At 37.1% G+C, this 24,298-nt stretch overlaps 1 protein-coding gene across 2 annotated transcripts in view; it reads right to left on the bottom strand.

The window, feature by feature from the left end:
• The window catches only part of BMP5 (bone morphogenetic protein 5), an 83,564-nt gene extending 59,864 nt beyond the window's left edge, over positions 1-23,700 (bottom strand). The window contains exon 1 of one of the 2 annotated variants that reach the window (XM_045011750.1): positions 23,588-23,700. In XM_045011750.1, coding sequence (XP_044867685.1) covers positions 23,588-23,600 — 13 coding nt within the window. In that variant the 5' untranslated portion in view covers positions 23,601-23,700. Of the gene's footprint in view, positions 1-17,432; positions 18,598-23,587 lie in introns of those variants that run through there. The other variant, XM_045011749.1, reaches the window with a different exon arrangement.
• Between the last annotated feature and the right edge of the window lie 598 nt (positions 23,701-24,298).

Genomic DNA, 24,298 nt, shown 5'->3' on the forward strand with positions numbered 1-24,298 from the left:
CCATTTCACTAAGGAAAACAATTCTTTCAGAAATGAATAAAGTATCATGTAGGTCTAGATCAGAATACATTAGAGCTCCCATTTCATTCAGGAAATCAAATTTTCCACATTTATTTCATGTCCTGTTAGGAGACTAGTTTTTACTATACAGCCCTTTATTAATGAAGGCATCTAAGATAATTCATCTGAACACCATGTGAGCTAGGATATTTATTTTCTCTGCTTTTTCAGTTAAGTCAACTATTCGGACGGCTATGGTTTAGAAAAATCAAGTACATATTGATATGGTCTGTCAATAATCCATTATTTTTCCTAATATTTAGCTCTAGTTTTCTCCCATACCAAATGGTTGCAATGAAAGGTAACAATTATAGCCAGCAAAAAGAACAGGAGTACTTGTGGCACCTTAAAGACTAACAAATTTATTTTAGCATGAGCTTTCGTGAGCTACAGCTCACTTCTTCGGATGCAGACTAACACGGCTGCTACTCTGAAACCTGTAATTATAGCCAGGTTTCTTTCCAAACCTAAAGGTCAGGATGTCAGGCCAACGCAGCCTGCAGATTAGTGAACCACAGGGGGGGAAAAACTGCTTGAGAACTAGCTGTATACAATGAAAGCTCTGAAACTTTTATTGCTATTGAACGTGTCAGGTTATATTTCAAATCCAGATTCCTGAGCTGAGTCTACAGTACATGCAGGAATCGAAGTAATACACACACATTTCTTTTTCCTCATTCTTGAAACTTTCAGCACCAAATTCTGCCCTAACCTATACCTAGTGCAATCTCATCCAAGTCGCTTGCTTTTTGATTCAGCAAAGTTTGAAGAGTAACTCAATTTATACATCGGGGAAAGGTTGGTCAGAAGTTGGTCGGAAAATGGGTGTACGTTATAACTGAAGGGGAATGTAGAACCATAAGGCAACAGTCTGGAGTGTATAAGCTAAAGCACATTTTATCTTCTCGACTCCTGTTAGTTACTTCTCTTACTATATACCCCCTTCCACTGAATCATGGCAAGTTATTTGACCACTGCTGAATTCAGCTGAGAGGCTTCCATGTGAGCTCTACCTTCTTACTTCAGTCAACTTGCCCTACTAAGGTCTGAATCAGTTTAGTATTGCTCTTTAAAATTTACCTACTTTTAGTGGGTTACTGAGGTTTTAACATTACCCACACTACCAATTCGATCTAGAATGATCAGTGAATCACATTTTACATGAAATAAGAAATAAAGCAGGGAAACAATTTCTGGTTAAGAAAACCAGGAATTAAAGCTTAACCCTTCAAATACTCATTGACTGAATAGGCAACTGTGTGCTACGATTACTAATAACTGTGGTGAATGATGAACTTCCAACTATTTCATTTTAGAATGCTGCATTTTATCTTTGACTAAACATTAAACAAAATCAAGCCAGCTGTAATTATGATCATAAATGAATGAATAAATAAATGAAATAGAAAATATCCAGAACATACAATGTAGAGAAAACAGAAACAAGCATATTATAGATGATCACTTTAGAATTATTTTGACACATCAAATATTTTCTTAGAGAGACATTGTAAATACACTGAAGTTTGCAAAAACAATATCATTTAATGTATTTTGGGCCAGACCCTGACCTATTATAAGTATGTGTACCTCCACTGAAATCAGTGAAGCTACACAGATTTACACCAGTGGATTTAAACCACCCTATATATTTTATGCCTTCCATGTTCTAGTTCTGCAATTTATGCAACAGTGTCATTTTATTGATTGTTGTAAAACTACAAGGAAGTAGTTTAATTAAAGCATACCAAAAATCTGCAAAGTGCAAAAGGACATTCATCCTTACTGATAACATCCTTATACTGGACCTGCTCATACTAGTAATCAGAGCTGAAGTATTTGCTTCAGTGTGTGTTTGGATCATGATTTATTCCTGGCCAAACGATAGATGGGAACAATGAAAACATTTCTTATGCATCCTAACATTTCTCACACTGGGCACCTTTGCTGAACTGTCCACAATGAAACCCAGAACTCTTTCCTGAACAATTAAAGTGAATTCAGAACCCACCAATCTGCATGAACACTGAACAATTCTTTCCCAATGTACAGTACCTTACATTTATCAACAGGTTAAAAAAGAGATGCATTGGATTTGGGGAAGGTTGCATGACTCTGGATCCATCTTGCTATCCACTACCAAAGTGCTCCAGGTGCTGCAAGTCAAGCAGTATGTTGAAAGCCCCCAATTTTCTTCCCTGCCTCTGTGGTAGTAGGAGCATCCGACTGATGCCAGTTTGTCTGCCTGCAAAGAACTCATGCAAAGTTTATCCATGAGCAGCACCAAAATGGATGCCTACCCCTAACCTAGCATGTAGCTGTTGATTGTTTGGATTACTAGGAGCGCGAGACAATCAGAACACTCATGTTGATTGTAGAGTCATACATCGATATAATTAATCTCTGGAATAATTAACACAATCTCAAGATGTATTTTATGTGCTACAACTCCAGCTGCTTGGCTTTTAGCTGAGCTTAAATTTAAGAGACGAATAATTGTGTTTGGTAAATTAAGCACTAATGTGGTACTTTGTATTTTAATTTCAACTGATATGTTTTTAGGGCCAGAACAATGCGGAAAATTTGACATTTACAATACAGTGCAGGATCTACCTTTTTCTTGGCTGCTGTTTATACTATGCTCTTGTTTCTCCTAGGACTAAAAATGACTACTGACCTAATCTCTGATGGTAGGCCTATTTTTCTATTAAATGTAATTTGGAACCACCTGTTGCCCAGCCCATGATTGCACCCTACTTTTGGGGGCTACCTTGCTTCCTTGTTCTTGATAATACAAGTTCCTCTCCTGAAGGCAAGCTGGAACAATTTGGTTGGAGCTGGCCATAATATATCCCACTAGTCCAAAGGGATGTTCATGCCATGTTAACAAAGCAGGCTTCTTTCACATACTGCAGCAAGTAGTGATGTAAACACAGAGATTGAAATCCCCTTTTAGGAAATTGTACTGTAGAGTCCAGTATTCAAATCATCTGATGCTTGCACACTAGTCTGGTCTACCATAGGTGCACAACGCCTCATTGTATGTGCACTTTAGGGAATCTGCACATCTGTATCAAGCCTGCAAAAGTGGGCATGCCCTTTGGTATATACCCATTTGAAAAATCTGGTCTTTAGTTTCAGAATTTAAGTTGGAGGGGGGAGGGAAATATTATTCTCATATATTTAAGTCAGTGCCTTAATTGTAACATAAAAAAACAACACAAAATCCCTATCATCTGTTCACTCTGTACCAGGGGCTACACACTGGATTTTCTATGATAAAATAAGAAAAAGTAGTCTCTAGCCACATGATAGGGTATGCTATACAGCCTCACTGAACACGATTCCAGAATGTAAAAGGGGAATCGAAAATGTATTGCTGGAAGACTGCTGGTTATAAGGAAACACAAGCACACATAATGAGCTATGGTAGGAAATATCTAAAGTGGATCACTGTAGGCATTAAAAAGAGGAAATGGCTATATTCTGATGTGCCACCTAAAACTGAATTGTGCTGATAAACATTACTATCTTGTCTTACAACAAATATCCATCACAAAGTTCACCAGAATACAGGCAGTGCTTCCTTTAAGTCATCACATCATATTCTATTGTTTCTATTATATTTATTTTTGGCTGATACCATGAAGCTCATTCATATCTTTATCTCCTTTTGATTAGACTACTGCAATATTCAGCTTGTTGGGGTTGTTTTTTTAAACCAAACAGGATCATGACTAAGCAACTTGAAAGAAGGATAGCATCTTCCATAAGTTAATGCGAACATAGGAACCTAACCTGCAGATTTTGCCTGTGCTACCTCTAAAACTTAATATTTATTTCAAGATCTTTCAAGAACACTTTTCTTTTCAGAGCCAGGTTCATGAGTAGGTGCCAGATACATCTAGGTTCTTACAATCCAGAGTCAAACAATTTGTGAATTCCAACTACTACATGGCAAACACAGTGTAACTGGACTTCTTCTACAATCCTCCACAACCAGTTAGTTCATCACAAAACACTTAGGAGGTTAATTATCTCTGTTTTTAATTTGAAAACATATTCTTTCATACTTTTTAAAATCTTTGAGGCAGCTGGTGTTAATCAGCATTGCTCAACTGAAGTTAATAGAGATGAATTATTTTACACCAGCTGAGGATCTTGTTTTTCATTTTATTGCTTCTTTTCTTCGTCTATTTTCAGACATGAAGCACTCTGAGAACTTCCTTATGAGAGCTGAACAACAAAACAATAGCAATGCTATTCGTTGGGAACCTCTCCCATCTTTGCTACACAGTGAAAGGGCACATGGAAATCAGTCCCCCAGAGGGCGGAGAAGCAGTATCTTCAACCCTAGTGTTCCAAATTCCTTAGACAGACTCCCTCACACACACAAATCATGGGACTGGCTTAAAAATCGTGCATTTTAAAAAATAAAATGTGGGTTCTTTTTACTTGCCTTGTGCTTTTTGAACATTTAAGGGTCACATATTTCTTTGCAACCGTAGGACTAGAAACTTCATAAAAAAAAAACCACGACAGCTGAGATTCTCACATAAGTGTCAGGACTCCAAGAAGACCACCAAACATCATGAGACTCACAATCAGCTCAGGAGAGATGGCAGCATTAGAAAAGTGAAAGGGAGAAATTCTGGAAAGACAGAGTAAGCTCTCTCATGGGAGAAGAGGCACAGATCCCAGGTTATCTTCTTCAAACTCCACTCATTGCTGCTGATACAAGGGACCTATGCTCCTCAATGCAGCATTGGGGCCTTTGGGAAAGCTCCAGGTCCTTATCAGTACTGCCTGATCCTACTCTTCTTACAAGTAACTGGGACCCTACTTGTGAAATATAGACGTTTAAAGGACTTATCTTGCAAGCTACTAAGCAACCCTCAACTCCCACTGAACTAAATTGGAGGTTACTCAGCTTCTCACAGCACCAGGCTCAAATGCTCTTATTAGTCCTCAACTCCTGGGAGCAGATCCATGAACTCTCTCATCCTTATTTCAAAATGTTACAACAGGATGCAATTAAGCACAATTAACAAAGGGGTCAAATGGTCATCTGATAAACCCTGGTCCAAACAGGCAGCCTGGAAAGGTCAGTGTTGCTTAGGCTGCACAGTATTGATGAGGGAAAAACTAGTATAATTTAAGGAAATTTTTAAAAAGGAAAAATAATAATCCCAGTGTATTAAACTAGAGAGACTTATGTGCTTTCTGTGTGTTATCTTTATTATGTAGAGACATTTCATAGTAAGTTTGCACAATTTTATATCTTACAGTCAATAACTAGGCAAGTCTCACAATACCCGAATGAGTTAGGCAACTTCCCCAGAACTTAAATCTGAGTTTTACTCCTTTAGTCTTAATAATTCTTTGTTTCATCTACACGACTGTCTGTCTTAATAAATATGTCTTGAAGATTATGATTCACACCAATCCACTGACATCTCCTTTTAGAACAAAGACACTCTGAAATCCCCAGGAAGAATGCACAGTACAAGAGCAAGGAGCTACAAAGCTCTCAAGAGCTAAATCCTATACAATGTGCACAGCCAGAGTAAAGACAGGGTGTGTGGGGGACAAAAGCCACGGGATTTATGTGGTTGCACATCCACCACGTCTACCTCTACTGGACAAACAGGGGGCTCAGACCTCTTGTTGGTCCCCCAAACTCTGCCTCCACCACTGGGTGAAACCAGTCTTAGACCAATTCTGAAACATCTTCGGCCCTCTATGCTTATGGAGAGAAGGCAAGGTTGGTCCTAGGGTATTAGAGCTCACAAGGCATGTGAGCTCCATACAAGCATCCTTATTTTACAGATGGGGAAACTGAGGCAGGGCATCTTTGTTTGGAAACTGAATCTCTGTGGTTTTCTCCCTGATTGTTCCTTGGACAGCCCATGGACTGTCCTTTAGGTCTGAGCTGCAACTGTGGCTGTGGTAGACTCTCCAGCCGCTCAGCCTCCATATAGCTTTCCATGTTCAACACAGCAAGTAGCACTCACTTGAGGGTGACTGATTAGACCTCAGAACTGCAATCTATTTAATCTAGGATAGAGAAGGACTAATACTCACTGGCAACCTGGGAGATGCCCTGGGTTAAAGAACCTCTGGAGCGTCTGCTCCAAAACTCTCTTACTATAAGGCCATTGCCCGAGCCTGCTATTTTCCATCATAAATCACAGCAAAACCATTTGCTGTTGGTGGGCTGCATGCTGGTCTTGCTGTCCCATCATCCACCCTCAGGATCTCTCCCATTTCCCCCCTTCCATACCTCTGTTGCATGTGTGACCAGGTGCCATTCTCCAGCTGATCTAAAGCAAAGCTCTGTGCAGAGTCACCACTACCTCCCTTCCTGTGGTTTGGTTTTATTCATAGATGCTAAGGCAAGAAGGGACGACTGTGATCGTTGAATCGGACCTCCTATATAGCACACACCATAGAACTTCCCCAGCATTTTTAGAAAAACATCCAGTCTTGATTTAAAAATTGTCAGCGATGGAGAATCCACCACAACCCTTGGTAAATTGTTCCAACAATAAGTTACTCTCACTGCTAAAAAATTACACCTTACTTCCCGTCTGAATTTGTTTGGCATCAACGTTCAGCCATTGGTTTGTGTTATACCTTTCTCTGCTAGACGGATGAGCCCATTCAATATTTTTGCCCATCAAGGTTCTTATACACTGTAATCAAGGCACCCTTTAACCTTCTCTTTGGTAAGCTAAAGAGACACAAGGAGATCAGTGAATCACTATAAGGCATGTTTTCTAACCATTTAATCATTCTCAGGACTTTTCTCTGAACCCTCTCCAATTTATCAAAATCCTTCTTGAATTGTGGGCACCAGAACTGGACACAGTACTCCAACAGTGTTCACACCAGTGCCAAACACAGAGGTAAAATAATCTCTCTCCTCCTATTCGAGATTCCCTTGTTTATGCATTAGCTCTTTTGGCCAGAAAGTCATACTGGGAGGTCATGTTCAGCTGATTATCCACCATAACCGCCAAATCTTTTTCAGAGTCACTGTTTTAAAGAACCAAGTCCCTCATCTTGCAAGTATGGCCTATATTCTTTGTTTCTAGATGTATACATTTACATTTAGTCATATTAAAATGCATACTGTTTGCTTACACCCAGTTTACCAAGTGACTCAGATCGCTCTGAATCATTATTTACTACTCCACCAATTTTTGTGTCAGTGATGATTTTATGTTTTCTTCCAGGTCATTGATAAAGATGGCAAATAGCGTAGGGACAAGAACCATCCAAAATCAAGAAGGATTTTGATAAATTGGACCCAACTGGAAACAGATCCCCTCAATGACAATTTCCTGTTTACAGTTACCTTTTCAGACCAATGAGTAAGCCAGTTTTTAATCCATTTAATGTATGCCTAGTTAATTTTATATAATTTGGTTTTTTTTAATCAAAGTGTCATGTGGCACCAAATCAAATGCCTTACAAAAGGCAAAGTATATTACATGAACACTATTACCTTTATCAACCAAACCTATAATCTCATCAAAAAAAGATATCAAGTTAGGGTCAAACTATTTTCCATAAAGTCATGTTGATCTGCATTTATTAAGCTACCTTCCTTTATTTCATTATTAATCAAATCCTGTATCAGCCGCGCAATTTTCTTGCCCAGGATCAATGTCAGCCTGACAGGACTATAATTACCAGATCATACCATTTATCCTTTTTTAAAATTTGACACATTAGCTTTGTTCCAGTCTTCTGGAACTTCCATAGTTCTCCAAGACATTGAAAATCAATATTAATGGTCCAGCTAGCTCCTCAGCTAGTTCTTTTAAAACTCTTGTATGCAAGTTATCCAGAACTGCTGATTTAAAAATATCTAACTTTTGTAAGCTTCTGTTTAACATCCTCCAGAGAAACTAGTGGAATGGAAAGAGTGTTATGAGACTGCATCGTTTGTTTTTTCCCCAAATATAGAACAGAAATATGTACTGAACTACCTCTGCCTCTTCTGCATTATTATTGATAATTCTACCATTTCCATCTAGTAATGGACCAATACCCTTGTCAGTATTCTTTTTATTCCTAATACATTTTACAAACTCTTTCTTATTGTCCTTAACCTGCAGGCCAAAGATTTCTCATTGTGTCTCTTGACTTCCCTTATCAAATTATTAGCACAGAAATTAATATCACCACAACATAAAAAAGTCAGCTCAACCTTCTCCCCAGGCAAATTATACTGTTAGTAAATTACTAATTAGCCATTCTGTCCACATCAGGAAGGCTAACAGATGTGGTTTTGACACACATAAAATTGTATATAAAATAATTTTAAGAAAATGTATTTTACAACTGAATACATACATTTTTGTTCTGTGTTTGTATAGCACCTAGCAGAATGGGCTACTGGTCCATGACTAAGGCTCCTACATGTTACAGCCATAGTGTATGATCGATAGATGCACATCCATCCTTTTAAAACTTCACAGATTAAAGACCGTTTCTTTCACAAATAAAAAAATGGTTAAGAGCTGTTATCATTATCAAGACAGTAAATATCATAATACCATACTATGCCCACATCTTAAATACTGCATGCAGTTCTGGTTCTAAAAAAAGATGAACACTGGAAAAGGTACAGAGAAGGGCAACAAAAAAAGATTAAGGGTATGGAACAGCTTCCGTATGAGGAGAGATTAAAAAGACTGGGACTGTTCAGCTTGGAAAACTGAAGACTAATGGGGGGATATGACAGAGGTCTATAAAATCATGACTGGTGTGGAGAAAATGATTAAACAAGTGTTATTTACCCTTTCACATAGTACAAGTACCAGGGGTCACTCAATTACATTAATAGCAGCAGGTTTAAAACAAACAAAAAAAGTGCTTCTTCATTCAATGCACAGTCAACCTGTGGAATTTATTGTCAGGGGATGTTGTGAAGGCCAAAGTCTGACTGGGTCAAAAAGAATTACCGGTAGATACATTCATGGAGGATAGGTCCATCAATGTCTATTAGCCAAGATGGCCAGGGATGCAATCCCATGCTCCAGATGTCCCTATGCCTCTGACTGCCAGATGATGGGACTGGACAACAGGAGATGAATCACTCAATAATTGTCTTTTCCATTCATTTCCTCTGAAGCATCTGACACTGGCCACTGTTGGAAAAAAGAATACCGGACTAGATGGTCCATTGCTCTGGCCCAGCATGGACATTCTTATGTTTTTATGTGCAGGAACCAAGTAGGCCATGGGACTTTGCAATAGGTATTCATTTAATTTTATTCTTTTTACTGTAGCTTAAATACATGAGTGTTAAAAACAATAACAGTGGTGAAGAAATCTAATTCATTTAAAAAAAAACTATGTGTAAAGGGTCTTCACAGGCCAAATTCTCTGCAGACATGAATGGGTAAAATATTAGACATTATAGGTGACATCAGGTACACCAGCAGAGAATTCAGCCCTAAATATTAGGTATTTATATGCATAAAATACTATTGGTCATCCTGCTAAGGTCTGATTCAGCCTTCAATATTGTACAAGGGATCACTGGAGGATTTTTTTTTTCTAGTTTGTTGGTTGCCAACAATGGATGCGTACTACGTACTAGCATTGATAGTTCAGGTTTTCTTGACTAGCTTTCTAGGCTGTCACTCATTATTTTAGTAATGTGCCTTTGCGCTGGCCCCCACTGTATCATTGCCATCTATCAGTTGTGCATGCCCCTGTCTGCAAAAGAAGATGGGCCACTCCAAGTTCTACTCTTATCATCGTGGGTACAACACACATCATTAAATAGGAGGAGACAGAGAGTAGATAACACCATAAGCATAGTCTAGTATACTGGCACAATTGCTCAAAATGGTTGGAAACAACTGGCTTGGTTTGACTACCGAAGGATCTCTCTGTAATACTCTGGCCAAAGTACAGGACCATAAAACCAATACCGTTGTACTCATTTTACAGTATTTTTTGCACAGAAATCAAGTCTCAAAATACAATACAAAATACAAACCAACTCCTGCCCCCATGAACCCCACCCACAAACTAAATGAGCTGTTGTCAGGGTTGACAAGTTCTGCTTGCTGTAGGACTTATGTGTTTTATAGGAAATTTTAGCCAGGGGTGTTATTTTAAGAGAAGAGCAAATGGGGAAACCCCATGGCCTAGCCAATAAAATATGAACTTTAGGTGCAATGAAGTACTCATAAATATAACTCAGAACAAGAGGATTCATTGTTCCTCTTGATCCCTTTTAGCTGATCCTCTGATCTCAGCCTCTCTGTATGCGTCATGGCAGCCCTCATCCTTTAACCTGTGGTTTTTAAAAGCTCACTACTATGTTATTTATGACTATAGTGTCCATAGCCAGTCTCTGTGCTCCCTACACACACATACTGGGGGAGAAAGGGCTTATTTTCTTTTGCTAGGATGAAAGGATTTGCATCTGGAACTGAATGGTTTGGGGACATTGAAGAAGTTACTTTGCTATAAGGGAGGAATTGGAGGATGAGGTATTCAATTCCCTACTTCCACCTGCATGGCTTGAAGAGCACCTCCTCACTCCCTCTCATTTACACCTCATCCATCTTCATCTTGTGACCTTTCATTCTCCTGTCTCTCTTTTAACACCACCTCCAATCGCAAGAACTTTATTGGCATGACAAGGTATACAAGTGTCGCCAAAGGGAATACATCACATTCCATATCAGCGATTCCAATCTGTTGAACAATTCCACTCTGTTGAACTGTCCTCATTCATTCTCTCCTTTGTCATCTTTATCTCATTCATTTTTCTTAATGCTTTCTTAAAGCATTATTCTCATTCACTGTCTCGACAGCAAAATGAAACTGCCATAAAATTAAAGTTCAGTGACCCACCTTCACTGACAGGGAGGAGGACAAGGAGAAGACAATGGGAAGAGTGTGGGAAATAATCACAAGTCTCGTAGCAGCCAGAGTTCTCCTGAAGCCCCGGGGGGAGCCTTTCTTTAGCAGGAGGCTGCAATTGACACTTCTTAAACTGTTCGTCCTCAGCTATGTGGGAATACAAGACTGCGTGATTATCAATTTTCTGCTAAACTCAGCCTGTAGGCCCAAGAAAAGCAGCGCAAAGGAAGTGTCATGGCTAGAAAGGGGCTGCTCATGTCAGATATCCTAGTTATTCAGGAAGTAGGTGGGTGGCAATGGTAAAACTCACAATATCACATTCAGAGAAGGTAATAATAGCAGCAGTAAATGTAAAAGACCACATATGTACCAAGGTTGGCCTGTTATCTCAGAATTTCTAGCAAGGCTGGGAGTTAGGAGAGGAGCCACGGCATGAAAGTCAAGAAGGCATCTCCACATCCCCACTGGAGACTTGTTACTCCCTGAAGATCCTCCTCAGAGAGTGAGTCCTCACCAGCCTCTCTCTTCCTCTTTTGTAGCTAGTCACTAGGAATTGGTGTTTTCGGAGGAAAATATGTACTGTACAATACACACAATCCCTATGTCCCCACCCCAAGCTGTGTTTAGTTTGGAAAAGCAACATATATTAAAGAAAAAGAAGCAGAACCAGGTCAGCCATCCTTCCAATGGGAACATATTAATATTTTAAATATATATTTATGTACAATTTTAGAGAAAGAGAGAGAGAGAGAGAGAGAGATTAGATATCCCTTCACCATGCACTTCTGAACATCTGCTAAATCAGTTTCTCTTCAGTTATCTGCAATTTCTTTCAAATCTGTCGGCAAGGGAAGTCAGACAGTTTTATGCCCCAGTTAATGGAGAGCTTGACATATTTTTGGCTGAATTGCTACAACAATTTACTTGAATTTAAAGTGTTAACTTTGGCAAAGAATTAACTGACAGTTATACAAATATCATTTTGTTAGATGATATTCATGCAAAACACAAAGCTATCTAGAGGTATGTCTATATAACTCATAACATTCATGTAACATGAGAAATTTCCAAGGAAATATATAAATATGAAGTGATAAAGCGATATAGTTTTAGAATACAAAGATGGACAAATATTTCCGTTTTGAAATCCTAACAACCTGCTCTGACATAATATAAAAATTGGTTAGCCCTGACTAACAAATGATTAGAGACTGGTGAGCGATTGGTAGTGAATAAGTTATTCAATGAATTTGTCTTTTTATTCCTGTAACAAATGTGTTCATTTGTTCATTATTCAAAACTGTTTGGGCACTTTCATTTTATATGTTCACATATTCACTTGTTACTCATTGTTTGTGGTGTTTGTTTGGACTTCTAAGTCACATTAGATTGTTTCTGTTTGTTAACTGCATGACTAAAAATTTTATTGTGAAGGGAAATCAAAGGAGATTTCAAGTTGCCAGCATGGCTCTTGTTTGGATAGTATTAGCAAGACTCACTTGCAAAACTTTCACTTGTATGAAAATTCACAGAAAACATAACAAAAAAACGGTGATTTTTGTAGTTTCCATTCAACATCTTCATGAAGCTTTTTGCAGTATTTGCCCAACTATACAAATATTTAAGTTCTGTGGGCTATTTTATTTAATCTTTATTCATTTCTATAATAGCATCTGTCTGTTTAAACACAAGATAATAAGAGAACCACTTGCATCACTTTCATTTAGGTTGTTTCAATGTTTCCATTAGAAACTTGTATTTTTGTGAGGTAAATACTGTGCTACATCCAAAGAAATGCACTCATAGCTAAAATTAAGCCTACAAGGTCAGAAACTGACCTTTTTTTTTTAAACCATACAAAAAGTTTGGCTATTCCTAAGTGCTAAACGAATACAGAAGCTAATAGTTTCTGATGCTCTTTGAATTCATATATCAAAACTAGCTCAGTTTTCGCTACTCTTGACATTTTCTTGCTTAGTTTGCCATATCCTTCACTAATGATTGGTTACTTTAGCATGGGAGCTTATAGAAAGTCAATTATTTTGGTTTAAAAAACTAGCTACTATACAGACACAATGGCTAAAGATGGATGGGAGCCCCTGGGTTTTTTTGTATAACTCAAATAGTAATAAATAGATTTGTAAGTACTTTGAGTATGGACTAAAAACATAGTACAGCCTTAAAAGGACTTCAGAAAAGTTGTTTTCTATCATATTTGTAATACAGAATAAACAATAGGCTGTAATGAGTCCAGACATGATTCACATTTTACAGAGGAGCTTAAATATGCCTTAAACGAGCAAACTCTCTTTGATTTCAACCTTTGATTCAGTAACTGACTCCAAAGGGTCTAGTGTGGAGACACTTAATTAAGTGTGCAGAATCTAGCCCAAAAACTCCTTATGAAAGAGTAGTTTCTGTTTATGGACATTAGCTGCTTTGTAAAGCTAAATATCACAGTCAGTTCCTTCTTTAAAATAGCATGCAAAGTTCTGGCTGACAAATATAATAATGACCTTCCCATCTGCATTTTTTAAAATTAAAACCACTTTCATGTTAGACAAGAAAATAATAATTGAAAACCAAAGGTTGATTATTTTTGTATTCCATAATACAACAGTGGCCAAATCTATTCAAACCAAAAACAGGAAGACAGAAAACGGAAAAACTTATTAAAGGCAAATATCTGCTTACAGCAAGTTTTACAGATGACTTGTAAACAAAAGAAAATATATAGATATATTAATAGAAATGTGGAGAAACCCTTAAGCCCAGTGTTAGCAGTGCTCATTGTGATGGCATATGGAAAACTTAATCCTTTTACTGGAAATGTTTGAATATAACTGTAAAAATCCTTTCTGTTTCTTTCGTCCAAACTTGGCCCAATTTTTTCTTTAATTCAATCTTGCTTTTTAATTATTATTATTAATTATTAATATTATTATTAAAAGGTGTGGGGTGGGCAAACCCCGACACTTTTTTTTCAGCCAAGTCCTTCCTTTGACATAATTCCCACTGGACACAGTGAGCAAGGACTGTATAATTATTATAGGATTTAGCTCTTCCCTGGTGAATACGGTGTCATATATGTCATTTTGGAGATCAGCCAAAAAGAAGATGCCAGAACTCTAAGCTGCAGTCACTCACATGCAACAGTCTGGGTCAAAATGTAACAGGAAAAAACCACCCATGAACATAACAAAGAAGCTTTGAAGTTGTAGGTTATACGATCAGATTATTAAAAAACTCTGTGGTTTATTTTGGTGAGGTTTTATTCTTTGTCTTCTGGACCAACCCTGTTAATGCTTCTGTTACAATCATCAGTATTTATGGTGAGTTGCCAATATGCTCAGCATTGTATAAAACATAGGAGAATACATAGTCCCTGACCTGTCTATATCTTTTGAGAAAGAAGGGGTCATAATACTGGTATAAGCAGCATTTGCTTACAGTTTTAATTTTAGACAAGATAACTATGTCCATTTTTTCTCCTGGTTGCTTGAGGGAACTTTGTATAACTTCAATTCCCTTGTTGCATTTTTAAAATGTATTTTAAAAGGTGAGAAGTTTAGAACTCCATTCTGACAGGTAGATTTTTATTGAAATTAGCATGTAAGTGCTGTTTTTGTTCTTCAGTAGAAAGTGATTTGTCCTTCATTGACTTTATTTTCCCCCAGTTTCTTTTGTAATTTATTGTGTTTCCCATAAGGATGATTTTATTTTTGTAGCTCATACCTAATAAGACTTCTCCAGCAGGATACTTACACATTTGTTGTTTTACCATATGTGCTTTAAGTAATTATAAATTGGCAATACAATGGCTTAAATTTAAAATGCCAGGATAATTAATCTGCTTTGGAAGCAGTATATTAATACTGGCATATAATTAATTAAATACATTTTATCAGTGCAATCTAAGATTACAAAGATTTACTAATTTAATAAATGTTGCTCAATGCTTCAAATCTAAAATGACGTGTTCTTTTACTAACAATACCTCAATTTGTATTGATTTTAAGGTATAGTGTTAGCATTAATTTATCAATGCATATTTTCCCCGTTATATGTTAACATAGCTTGCTCTCATCTGTCGGGATCTTAAATCATACCAAATGGTTACCTGCTTCAATGACTTATTCAGTCATACGTTTTTATGCTAAAACATGGGCTCATTTAATAAAAATGTTAGAGCTAATCTATATTAGTCATCAATATTTATTATGAATGTTACATAGTGAAGCATGCTATAAACCACAATTACACAGAATGCACACTGTGGAAGGGCATTCAAACTGATTTAGAGTTAAGCCTAATTTAGGTTTAAAATACGTTTTTAATGGCATATAGATACCAAACAAAACCTGGAATTTATATAGTATTCTTGAGATTTTAATCATGTCTAATTACTGTAACCACTGGAAAACTCTCACTCCAAGTTTTCAGTTAAAAAATGTAAGACAAAGCATATAATGTTATTTTAAAGGTATTTTTTTTTAAAAGGACATGGATCTTGGGCCAGAATGAGAAGCAGAAATATTAAGACACGTAGACAAGACTTGCATTCACCTGAATGGGAGTTTTGCCTGTGTAAGCACTGCAGAATCTGGCCAGTCCAGTCTTGATCCCAATCCTGCAAAGACTTATGCATGTATTTAATATTTCATCCTGTAAGAATTCCTGTTAAAATCATCAGGCTTACTCAAAGGGTAAGCTCCTCAGACACTGTAGATGGATGTAGCTCAATTGACTTTAATGGAACTGTACGAATTTACACTAACTAAGGATGTGACCACAGTATACTAAGTTAAGTACATATGTAAATTTTTGTAGGATTGGATACTTGACTATTGCTTAGGAGATAATGGAGTTTCCTTTTTTTTTTTTTTTTTTTTTTTAAATATTAGCATTTTAACTTCAAATGCTGTAGAGTACTTTTTGTGAGTTGTATCATATTGCCAATAGTTTTTAAACTAATAAGCAGATAATATAGAAGTAAAATATTTAGAAAAACCCTGCAAAGGAACTGACCTTGTAAAAAAATAAGTTTTATTCTGTTCAACTTGTTGACTTCTGGGAACAAAAAAATGTAATTAAATTAATTTATTAATTGTATTTGGAGTTGCAGATATATGTTGCTGTTTTTGTAAAAAAAATAAAAAAAAAAAAGGTTTGAAAATTGAGCACACTAACCTGCCAACTGATTAGTGAGATGTGATTTTATTATTATGGCAACTGAACTCTAGGGTGTCATTTTCCTACAAATTCTGGTAGCTAAGAAGGTTAGTGATTAGAGACATGTTTAATCTTGCTGCAGGTTTTAGTAACCTGGAAGACAAAAAAGCCTATCACACATTTTAAAGTGTATTTCAGAACATAGGCCAATATTTAAAAAGTTACCATAATAACTACTACTCTGGAAAGCAAGAGAGTTTATCACATCTTTTACAGCACTTGTAGAAAACTTTCAGGTTTTAATTTACACTCTTTTGCTATTAAAGTCAAATTAGAAGTTGTATAAATAGTGCTGTCAGGCTTGCATCATATTCCTTTTTCATTTTTAAATATTGTAAAAATAGTGAGTAAATTAAATAAATTGTTTGCAACATTCTTAATTAAATTTAAGTTGCCTATTCTAGTTAAGAAATGTGCAACTGATGTTTTAATTGAATTATGTAATGCTTCATAACTGGTAAACATGTTGCTACTCAAGATCAAATATAATTGGGTTTCATCCATATACCTTAATTAGCATACACTTTCAAAAGTCCTGGAACTGTTCTTTTTTACTTGTTTCTGGTATGAAATATTATATCTATTACTTATGTTATAAATAAACATACAAAAGACCTAACCCAGGTTCCAGGCACCCTGACAAAACACTACAAATACAATCCTTGTTATAAAATAAAAATAACAAAGAAATCAGCAGATGCCACAAAATCCAGCCATCCAGCTGAAAAGATAACAAAAATTTGACATTTACCAACAGAAAAAAACAAACAAAAAAAACCTTCTCTCATTAGAAATGGTTTGATTCCCCACCCTCTTAACAATCTAGCCTTTAAAATATTAACATCTGATGTTTGTTTATGTTTGAGCTTTACATAAAACGGAGGGGAAAATAACCCACCAATACACATACGTGTTTGATTTTTTTTTAGTTTAAAAAAAATGGAGCTGGCCTAAGGCTAGCACTTTCATTACATCAATGAAAGAAGGAAAACAGAAGCCAGGAGAGGGGAGTTATAGAAACTGACTTTATATAAACAGTGAGAAAAACCTTTTTCCATGGCCACCTACAATGTAGCTACTTTACCATTAGTATAACTTCTATTTTATTAGTAGTACAACTTCCAGGGCCCAATCCTGTTTTGTATATACAGGCTAAGCTTCCACTGAGAGATATGCCTCTGTACAAACTACAGGATCAGGGTGCTAGTTTGTCAAACAGAGCAGAAAAAAACGTTTAGACATACCTAAGTTGACAAAGCTCATGACCATGTCGGCATCATTCAGAAAGTTGGTATCACGCAGGCTGGCTAAGGGAGGACTCTGTGTGGTGAGGGGGGTCATGCGAGATAATTGTATTCTCCGTGAATATCCATTTGGAGATGCGGAGTATCCTTTTCTTACCCCTGTGCTCTCTCCTCCCATTGATTCCCTCAGTGAATACTCCAGTTCCTCAGTATCCTCTTCATTTGTCATGGCATTGTACAGGTCCAGCATGAAGAGGGGTGCAGAAGAAGCCTGCTTTCCAGGTGAAAATGGTCTGGGTCTGTGAGGTAAACCCAAGATAGAGAGAATCTCTCTCTGGATCTCCCTTCTTTCATGGTTCCGCAGCCTCCTGTAAATAAAACTTGAATGGACATGATTGTCTCCCAAGCCTCCCTGTGAATGACCCACTAGAACCCAGCAATTCCAGAGCAAGCCCAGGAAAGCTCTGAGTGCTGTTAGGTTCATTGTTGAAAAGAAAAAGAACAAAAATATTTCTCCTGCTTATTCTGAGCTCCTATGAGGTCTGCTTTACTAGTGGCTGAAAAACAAAATTTACCTATTCTTCATGTCAATGTCATCTCTAAACATAACATCTTTGGTGATTCTCCCCCGCCTGCCGTTTAAATATTATGGAATGTGTCAGGTTGCAGTTATTTCTAAGAAAGCTGAAATTCAGACTTCCAATTTTCCACTGTTGTTATCGTTTTTTCTGCATTTATGGAGCAGAAGACCAGTATTTTGTCAGCTGACCTAGGCATTCCTATTAAAAACCTTAGATAACCAGGTCTTTAGTTCAGGGTTGTGTTAGCAAGAGCTGATCTTCTGATACACTGTAGTTGCCAGAGTTATCTTCTCTTGTTATTCTGAGTTCTTCTCACACCTTGCGCTCTTTCCAAGATAAAGTCCTGAGTCACAGATTTGTCTTGATCTGTACCTTGGTAGTATAATTTATATTTGTCCAGCAGCCTGGTGATAACTTTAACATCTTTTGAATCACCTTAGTATAAACTAATTCTAAAGCATGTACTAATCTAATTCATATGTTTCCCTGAATTTACTTGAAAAAACTTCTGTAAATCCATTCAACCCCTGTCAGCTTCTTAACTGTTATTTCCAACTCTAGCAGGCACAAATATAACAGCTCTCTTCAACAGAGATCTAAAGACTAATGTAAGCACAACCCTGCTGGGAAAGAAGAGGCTTCTCATTGTAATTTGAAACGGGCAAAGCAAAAAAGTCCTTAACCCTTCTGCTGCCAGACAAAGCTTCACTCCCCCAGGACCCCAATGTACAGTAATATATGTAAATTGGCTACATACCTATTTTGACATTTACAAACAGCTTCTAGAAACCCCCAGCTCTATAATTTAGCTTTACTTTAACTATATGTCCTAAAATTGTGTTTATCCTTATAATATAGATCTTTGAGTCTGCAAAGTAGTAAATTTGAACATGACACACAATCACATGACATATTAAACTATGGTCTCATTCTGAGAAGTGTTTATATTTTAAGATGCTTACGTAAATAAAGATTGCCTTTAAAAAAAGAAACAAACAAAAAAAAAACCCTGTAGGACAATTTATCAATTAAAGCTCAATTTATTTCTCTGTTTAGCTGAAAATTAACAGAAGGCAATCTAAATTAAAGTCAGCAAGCAATAGATTCAAAATGCACATAGTTAATTGTGTAATTATACTTTATTGCTAATTACAAATTACAACGTATGTAATCATTTGTTTAAAGTGTATTTTGCATAATAAATTACTGTACTGCATTTCCTAGTAAATGTCCAAAACTGAGATTTAAACTCATAAATTACTGCTACAAATAAATTATTTCTCCAATTTAGTATAACTGGCTAGATAGCTGAACAGTTACTCACAAATGCTTTACTTGAAATTATGGTTCTCATCTCAATTTTATTAAGGCCTGCACCTTGGATTTTCATATAATTTACACAAAATCATAGTGTTATGTGTCACTATTGCTTAAAATTACTTGCAGCCAGTAACCTGCTTCTTAAAATTTGGTTTAAGCATTAGGAAAATTTCCCTTGGTGAGGATACAACTGGAGAGTGAGATGGGGGCAAGAAATAGGACCAAAAAAAATGAAAAAAGTTACTGAAATGCCGGGCATCAAAGAAAAAACAGGTTCTTAAATTGCCTTCAGGCAGCTTTCACTCACATGACTAGCATCTACTCAGCAAATGACAATAGTTCTCAGGGAACTTACGAGCACTACAGAAATGATATTCTCACCCTAATGAGCCACTCATGAACAATTTCTCTAGTACAATAAGCACAAACAAGCTTTTCTCATACCTTCTGGTCCATAGTCTGCCCTTGGGGTCCAATCCAACTCCCATTAAAGTATATTGAATACTTTCCATTAAATCAAGGACCCATTCAAGGCACACTGATGACAGCCAGGCAACCCCACTGAGTTCAGTAGGGTTTACAGGCATTGCCAATGGAAGGATTTATCCCATAATGGAACTGCTACAATTAACACCGAAGTTGATGACAAAACTTTCCTTTATGGGAGAATGATCAGGACCCCACTGAGGTCTTTTTCCGTTTATTTTCCCTCAGCAACCATTTGCTGTGTCCGCTATAAAGTAAATCTCAGTTTGCATTTAAGTTTGAGCTCCCATTTGTCCTATTCACAGGGGCATAATGGTGCCTAGGATGTTACTGTAGACCTAGCCCCATCATATCTCTCTCGTAAACTTGCTTATTTCTCTTTTCCACCAAAATATCCGCATTTTTCTCTAGAGAGACAATCTTATATAAGACCAACTTCTGTTGGTGAAAAACACAAGCTTTCAAGTTTACACAGAGCTCTTCTTCTGAGTAAGCACAACAGCTTGCCACTTTCACCAACAGAAGTTGATTCAATATAAGATGTTACCTCATTCATCTTGTCTAATATCCTGGGACAGACATTGCTACATCATTTTTTCCCTCTAAGCATTCATAAAAGGTCTTGGATGGATTGCCATGGAGACTTCAGTGATACAATGTAGGAAGTTTGTACTGCTGCCTGCTGCCCCTTAGATGAGCTGAAGGCTAAAGTGCCTCAAGCACAAACCCGGTCAGTCAATCTTTGGTTTCATTCCTGAGAGTGCCAACTAATGTTCTCAATTTTTATCAGAACACACACAACGTCTTTCCATAACAAGTTCATGTTCTACGACAACAGACATTTACCATAGATATTTCACACATAGGGTGCCAGAACCCTTCAGCTCCAAAAATTAAAGGCTCTATTAGTTGAGCTAAAGGAAATCTCCTTTAAGGTGGATAAGGTCCTTTCCTTATATCTTCTGTAGGTGGATTGGCTAGCAAATGGAGACATCACACACAAATCTAGTAACTGGTGTCTTTTATTGGCAAGTCTTCTTCTTAGTGTATGCACAACATGCCTCAAGTGGCACATGCCAAGGATTCGTCACCAAATTTGGTCCGCTGGCTGGATTATTAGCTTGCCCAGGCTGGGTACTCACAGGGAGTGTGACGTGAACGCTGATCCATGCCCCCACAAGTTTTGACTACTGATGAAACAAGAAGTGATGTTTGGATCTGGATTGGGTTGAGGTGAGGATTCAGGTTCAACATCAAATTAGAGCTTGGATTCATATTTTATGACAACATAATCTTGTGAGCTGTTTGCATGAGATTTTAGTTTAAAAGTAATGGAAACTGTATGAAACCAACTAGTTTCATAAGATTTTAGCTGCGTTCAAATCAAAATAGGAAACTAGGCCCCTGGTGGTTTTGTATCTGATCCAGAACCAAAACTGCAGCAGTGTGTTTGAATCCAAAATTCAGATTACTTTGAATTTGAGGTTCCAGTTTTGACTCTCTCTAAAATCAACAATCCTCATTCTGAAATATAAAGATGCACAGTTTGATCATCTTTCATCCCCAGGGGTTCAACTTGGAATTTACATAGGAGAGCACGTAAGCAATCTCGCTCCTGAACTTGCAAATGGCAACATTACCATCATCTGTGTGTTTAGATCACACTACAACTTGGATGACATTAAGAAAAAATAATAAATCCTGGGAATCCCTGTGCTCAGGAAATAGCCATTCACAGATTCAGGATACTTGACCATAGCATTTCAACAAGTGAAAATTCTTAACTCTGCAGTGAGTTACTGCAGTCATTAGATATGTCATTGTTTTTACGTGAGGACACTGGCTGGTGCTCAGAAATATACTCAGCAAGTGGCTGCCAAGAGGAGCACTCTGCTGGATTCTGTATATCACATCACCTTACAGGAACAGATCATAGCAATGGTTATCTATAAATAACTGTTTAGCCACGTATAAAATAGAGGAAATCATGGTCCCTTTCCCACATGTTTACAATTTATAACAGACACAGACAATACAGCTCAGGACCCAATCATCCTGTCTATTCTATGTATGTGACCAATGGGATAGATCCAGCACCCAGATCTGTATCATACATAAAATGAAGGTCCAACCTTAAAGCAGTGCAAGTTTGCTCTTTGTTGGTATACTTGTTCTCTCTCATGAGTTGGGGTTTAAAAAGGAGGAAGAGACTTTTATGGAAAGATTTCACTACCCAGGGGGAAATCATCTGAAGAACAAGGAAAGAGTGAGATTTCCAAGTACAAGAGGCAGCATGGAAGGAAGCCTGGCATATATATTAAGCGTATTTAGAGATAGCATGTCTGCCACACTCTTACTGGGATAGGATCATTCCATAAAGTGCATAGCGAATCATCAAACTGAAAAATGCATGTTTGTTACACCACCACCACCACTAAATTTGGACTTGCTTGAATTGCACATCCTTGTGTTGGACATGTTAGACAACTCAGGGATAAAATCCACATAACTGTTTTCAATTGGAACTCAACAGAAATGGGTAGCGTGTGTTAAGTTGTATTTTTACCTACTGTACAAACGAAACAACTGCTCTGCATAGGACTGCACTTGAGCTATGCATAGGGAATTCTGCTGGCAGAGGAGAGAATATGATCTATGTTGGAATTCTTAATTATATTTAATTAGTCAGAATAAATTGCTGGGATATTGCTGAAATTAACTGCTGGAGCCACGTGAAGCAACATACGATTAAATGCAGCATACCCATATAAACATCTTTCATTCTGGAGGATCCCAAAGCATTTAAGAGTTACATATAGTGGATAGGGATAATATTATCTGTCACTACATCACAGCAGGAAGAGGAGGATACCATATTAAATTTTAACCACAAGGGAAATTTAGAGTAGGCTTTGGCCTTGAAATTTTACCAGGAGATATTTCTGCTAATATGCGTATTGTTATGAGTACCATCATGGGATCAATAAGTACCACAAGTAGAAAGGACCTCTATTTTTTGTTTTATTCAGATGAATACATTGCACCACAGTGCCCACTACATAGAGGTTCAATACTGACTCATAGCTGAGTGCCACCAACTCAGTCACCAACACAACTTCCTAGAGGAACTTATGTTTTCTCTATAGGTTTCTCATCCAATTCTTAGAAAGTTCAGACAAGTTCACAGCCCTGCCTAGGTGATATGTCTTCAGACATTTTATAGAAAGTATGTAACAGAATAAGTCATCTTTGTTTCAATCTACAGGCAAACGAGGACATCTAGCTTAAAATACAATCATCTGTGAGAGTTGTTCTATGTAGAGTTCCATGCAGAAGCCATCAGCATGGTATTGTCTCTATTATAAAAACACCACAATATTTTTAAAGTTTCAAAAGAGTCAGAATTTTTTTTTTGCAATGTATAAAATGAGCCTTTTTAATCATATTTTGTTTGATGATTGAAAAAAAATTGGAAACTTTCTTTCACAAATATTCCTTGCAATACTTGAACCACAGAACATACAATTAATAAAATGATCCATCATCCAAGCATTGTCATTTGCATATTTTAGAAACCAAAAGAGCTTCCAGTAACCCCCTTTGGTTTACAATAAGGCTCTAATTAGTAAAAAGAATTGCACAATGGCAAATGCAAAACACTTGGATGTGGAAAACATTTGTAAGTAGCAGTGCATAACTCTTTTTACAAAGTTTATGCTTGGCTTAGCCTTAAAAAAAATTTCTTGTGCCCCAGCTGCAAACTGGTACCTGTTAGACTCATTGTCCTCTGCCATATCCTTTCTGTTACACCAATGCTGTCCTAATTTCTGTGTCAGGGACATCCTCCAGATTGTGCTCTGTGTCTTCCTTTGCTTTTTCATTCTTTACTGTGCAATATATTAAATGACTGTGTTAATAAATCATAGCTCATTAGTTTGAATGCCTGTGTCACACTATCAATCTTCTCTTGAAATTCTTTATTCTAAGATTCCAGGATTTTTTCCCTATTGTGTATTCTACCCGAGTACTCTACCTATGTCTTTAGCACCTTTCCTGGAAATATTTTGATCTGACTGTTTCCCACTCTCTTTTTGCCCTACAAACTTTTGGTCTTATTGTTTTTTCTATAGGTTGCTTGTATGCCCTCTCTTATTTTGCTGCCTTACACCTTCCCACCGTGTGTTTCTCTCCTTTAGAGTGTTGCACTGACATGTTCTCTCTAATTCCATATGCACATGTCCATTTGTTTTCTACTTTCTTAACTTAAACCCTTTCCCAGCATAACTGTTTCTTTTCTCCCTCTTCCTGCCCCCACATCTCTTCTACTCTTTCCAACATCTCTGGAGACAGATGTAATTTTCTGTTTTTTCTTTTTTTTACAATTTCCCTTCTCCCTTGTTTAGCAACACTTTCCTCCTCTTTTTGTAATAGATCAGCATTCCTTGAGGCATAGAAGGAGCTGCAGCTGCAATACTTTCA

This window comes from Mauremys mutica, chromosome 3, assembly GCF_020497125.1.
Source record: "Mauremys mutica isolate MM-2020 ecotype Southern chromosome 3, ASM2049712v1, whole genome shotgun sequence".
In the NCBI taxonomy this organism is placed as follows: Eukaryota; Metazoa; Chordata; order Testudines; family Geoemydidae; genus Mauremys; species Mauremys mutica.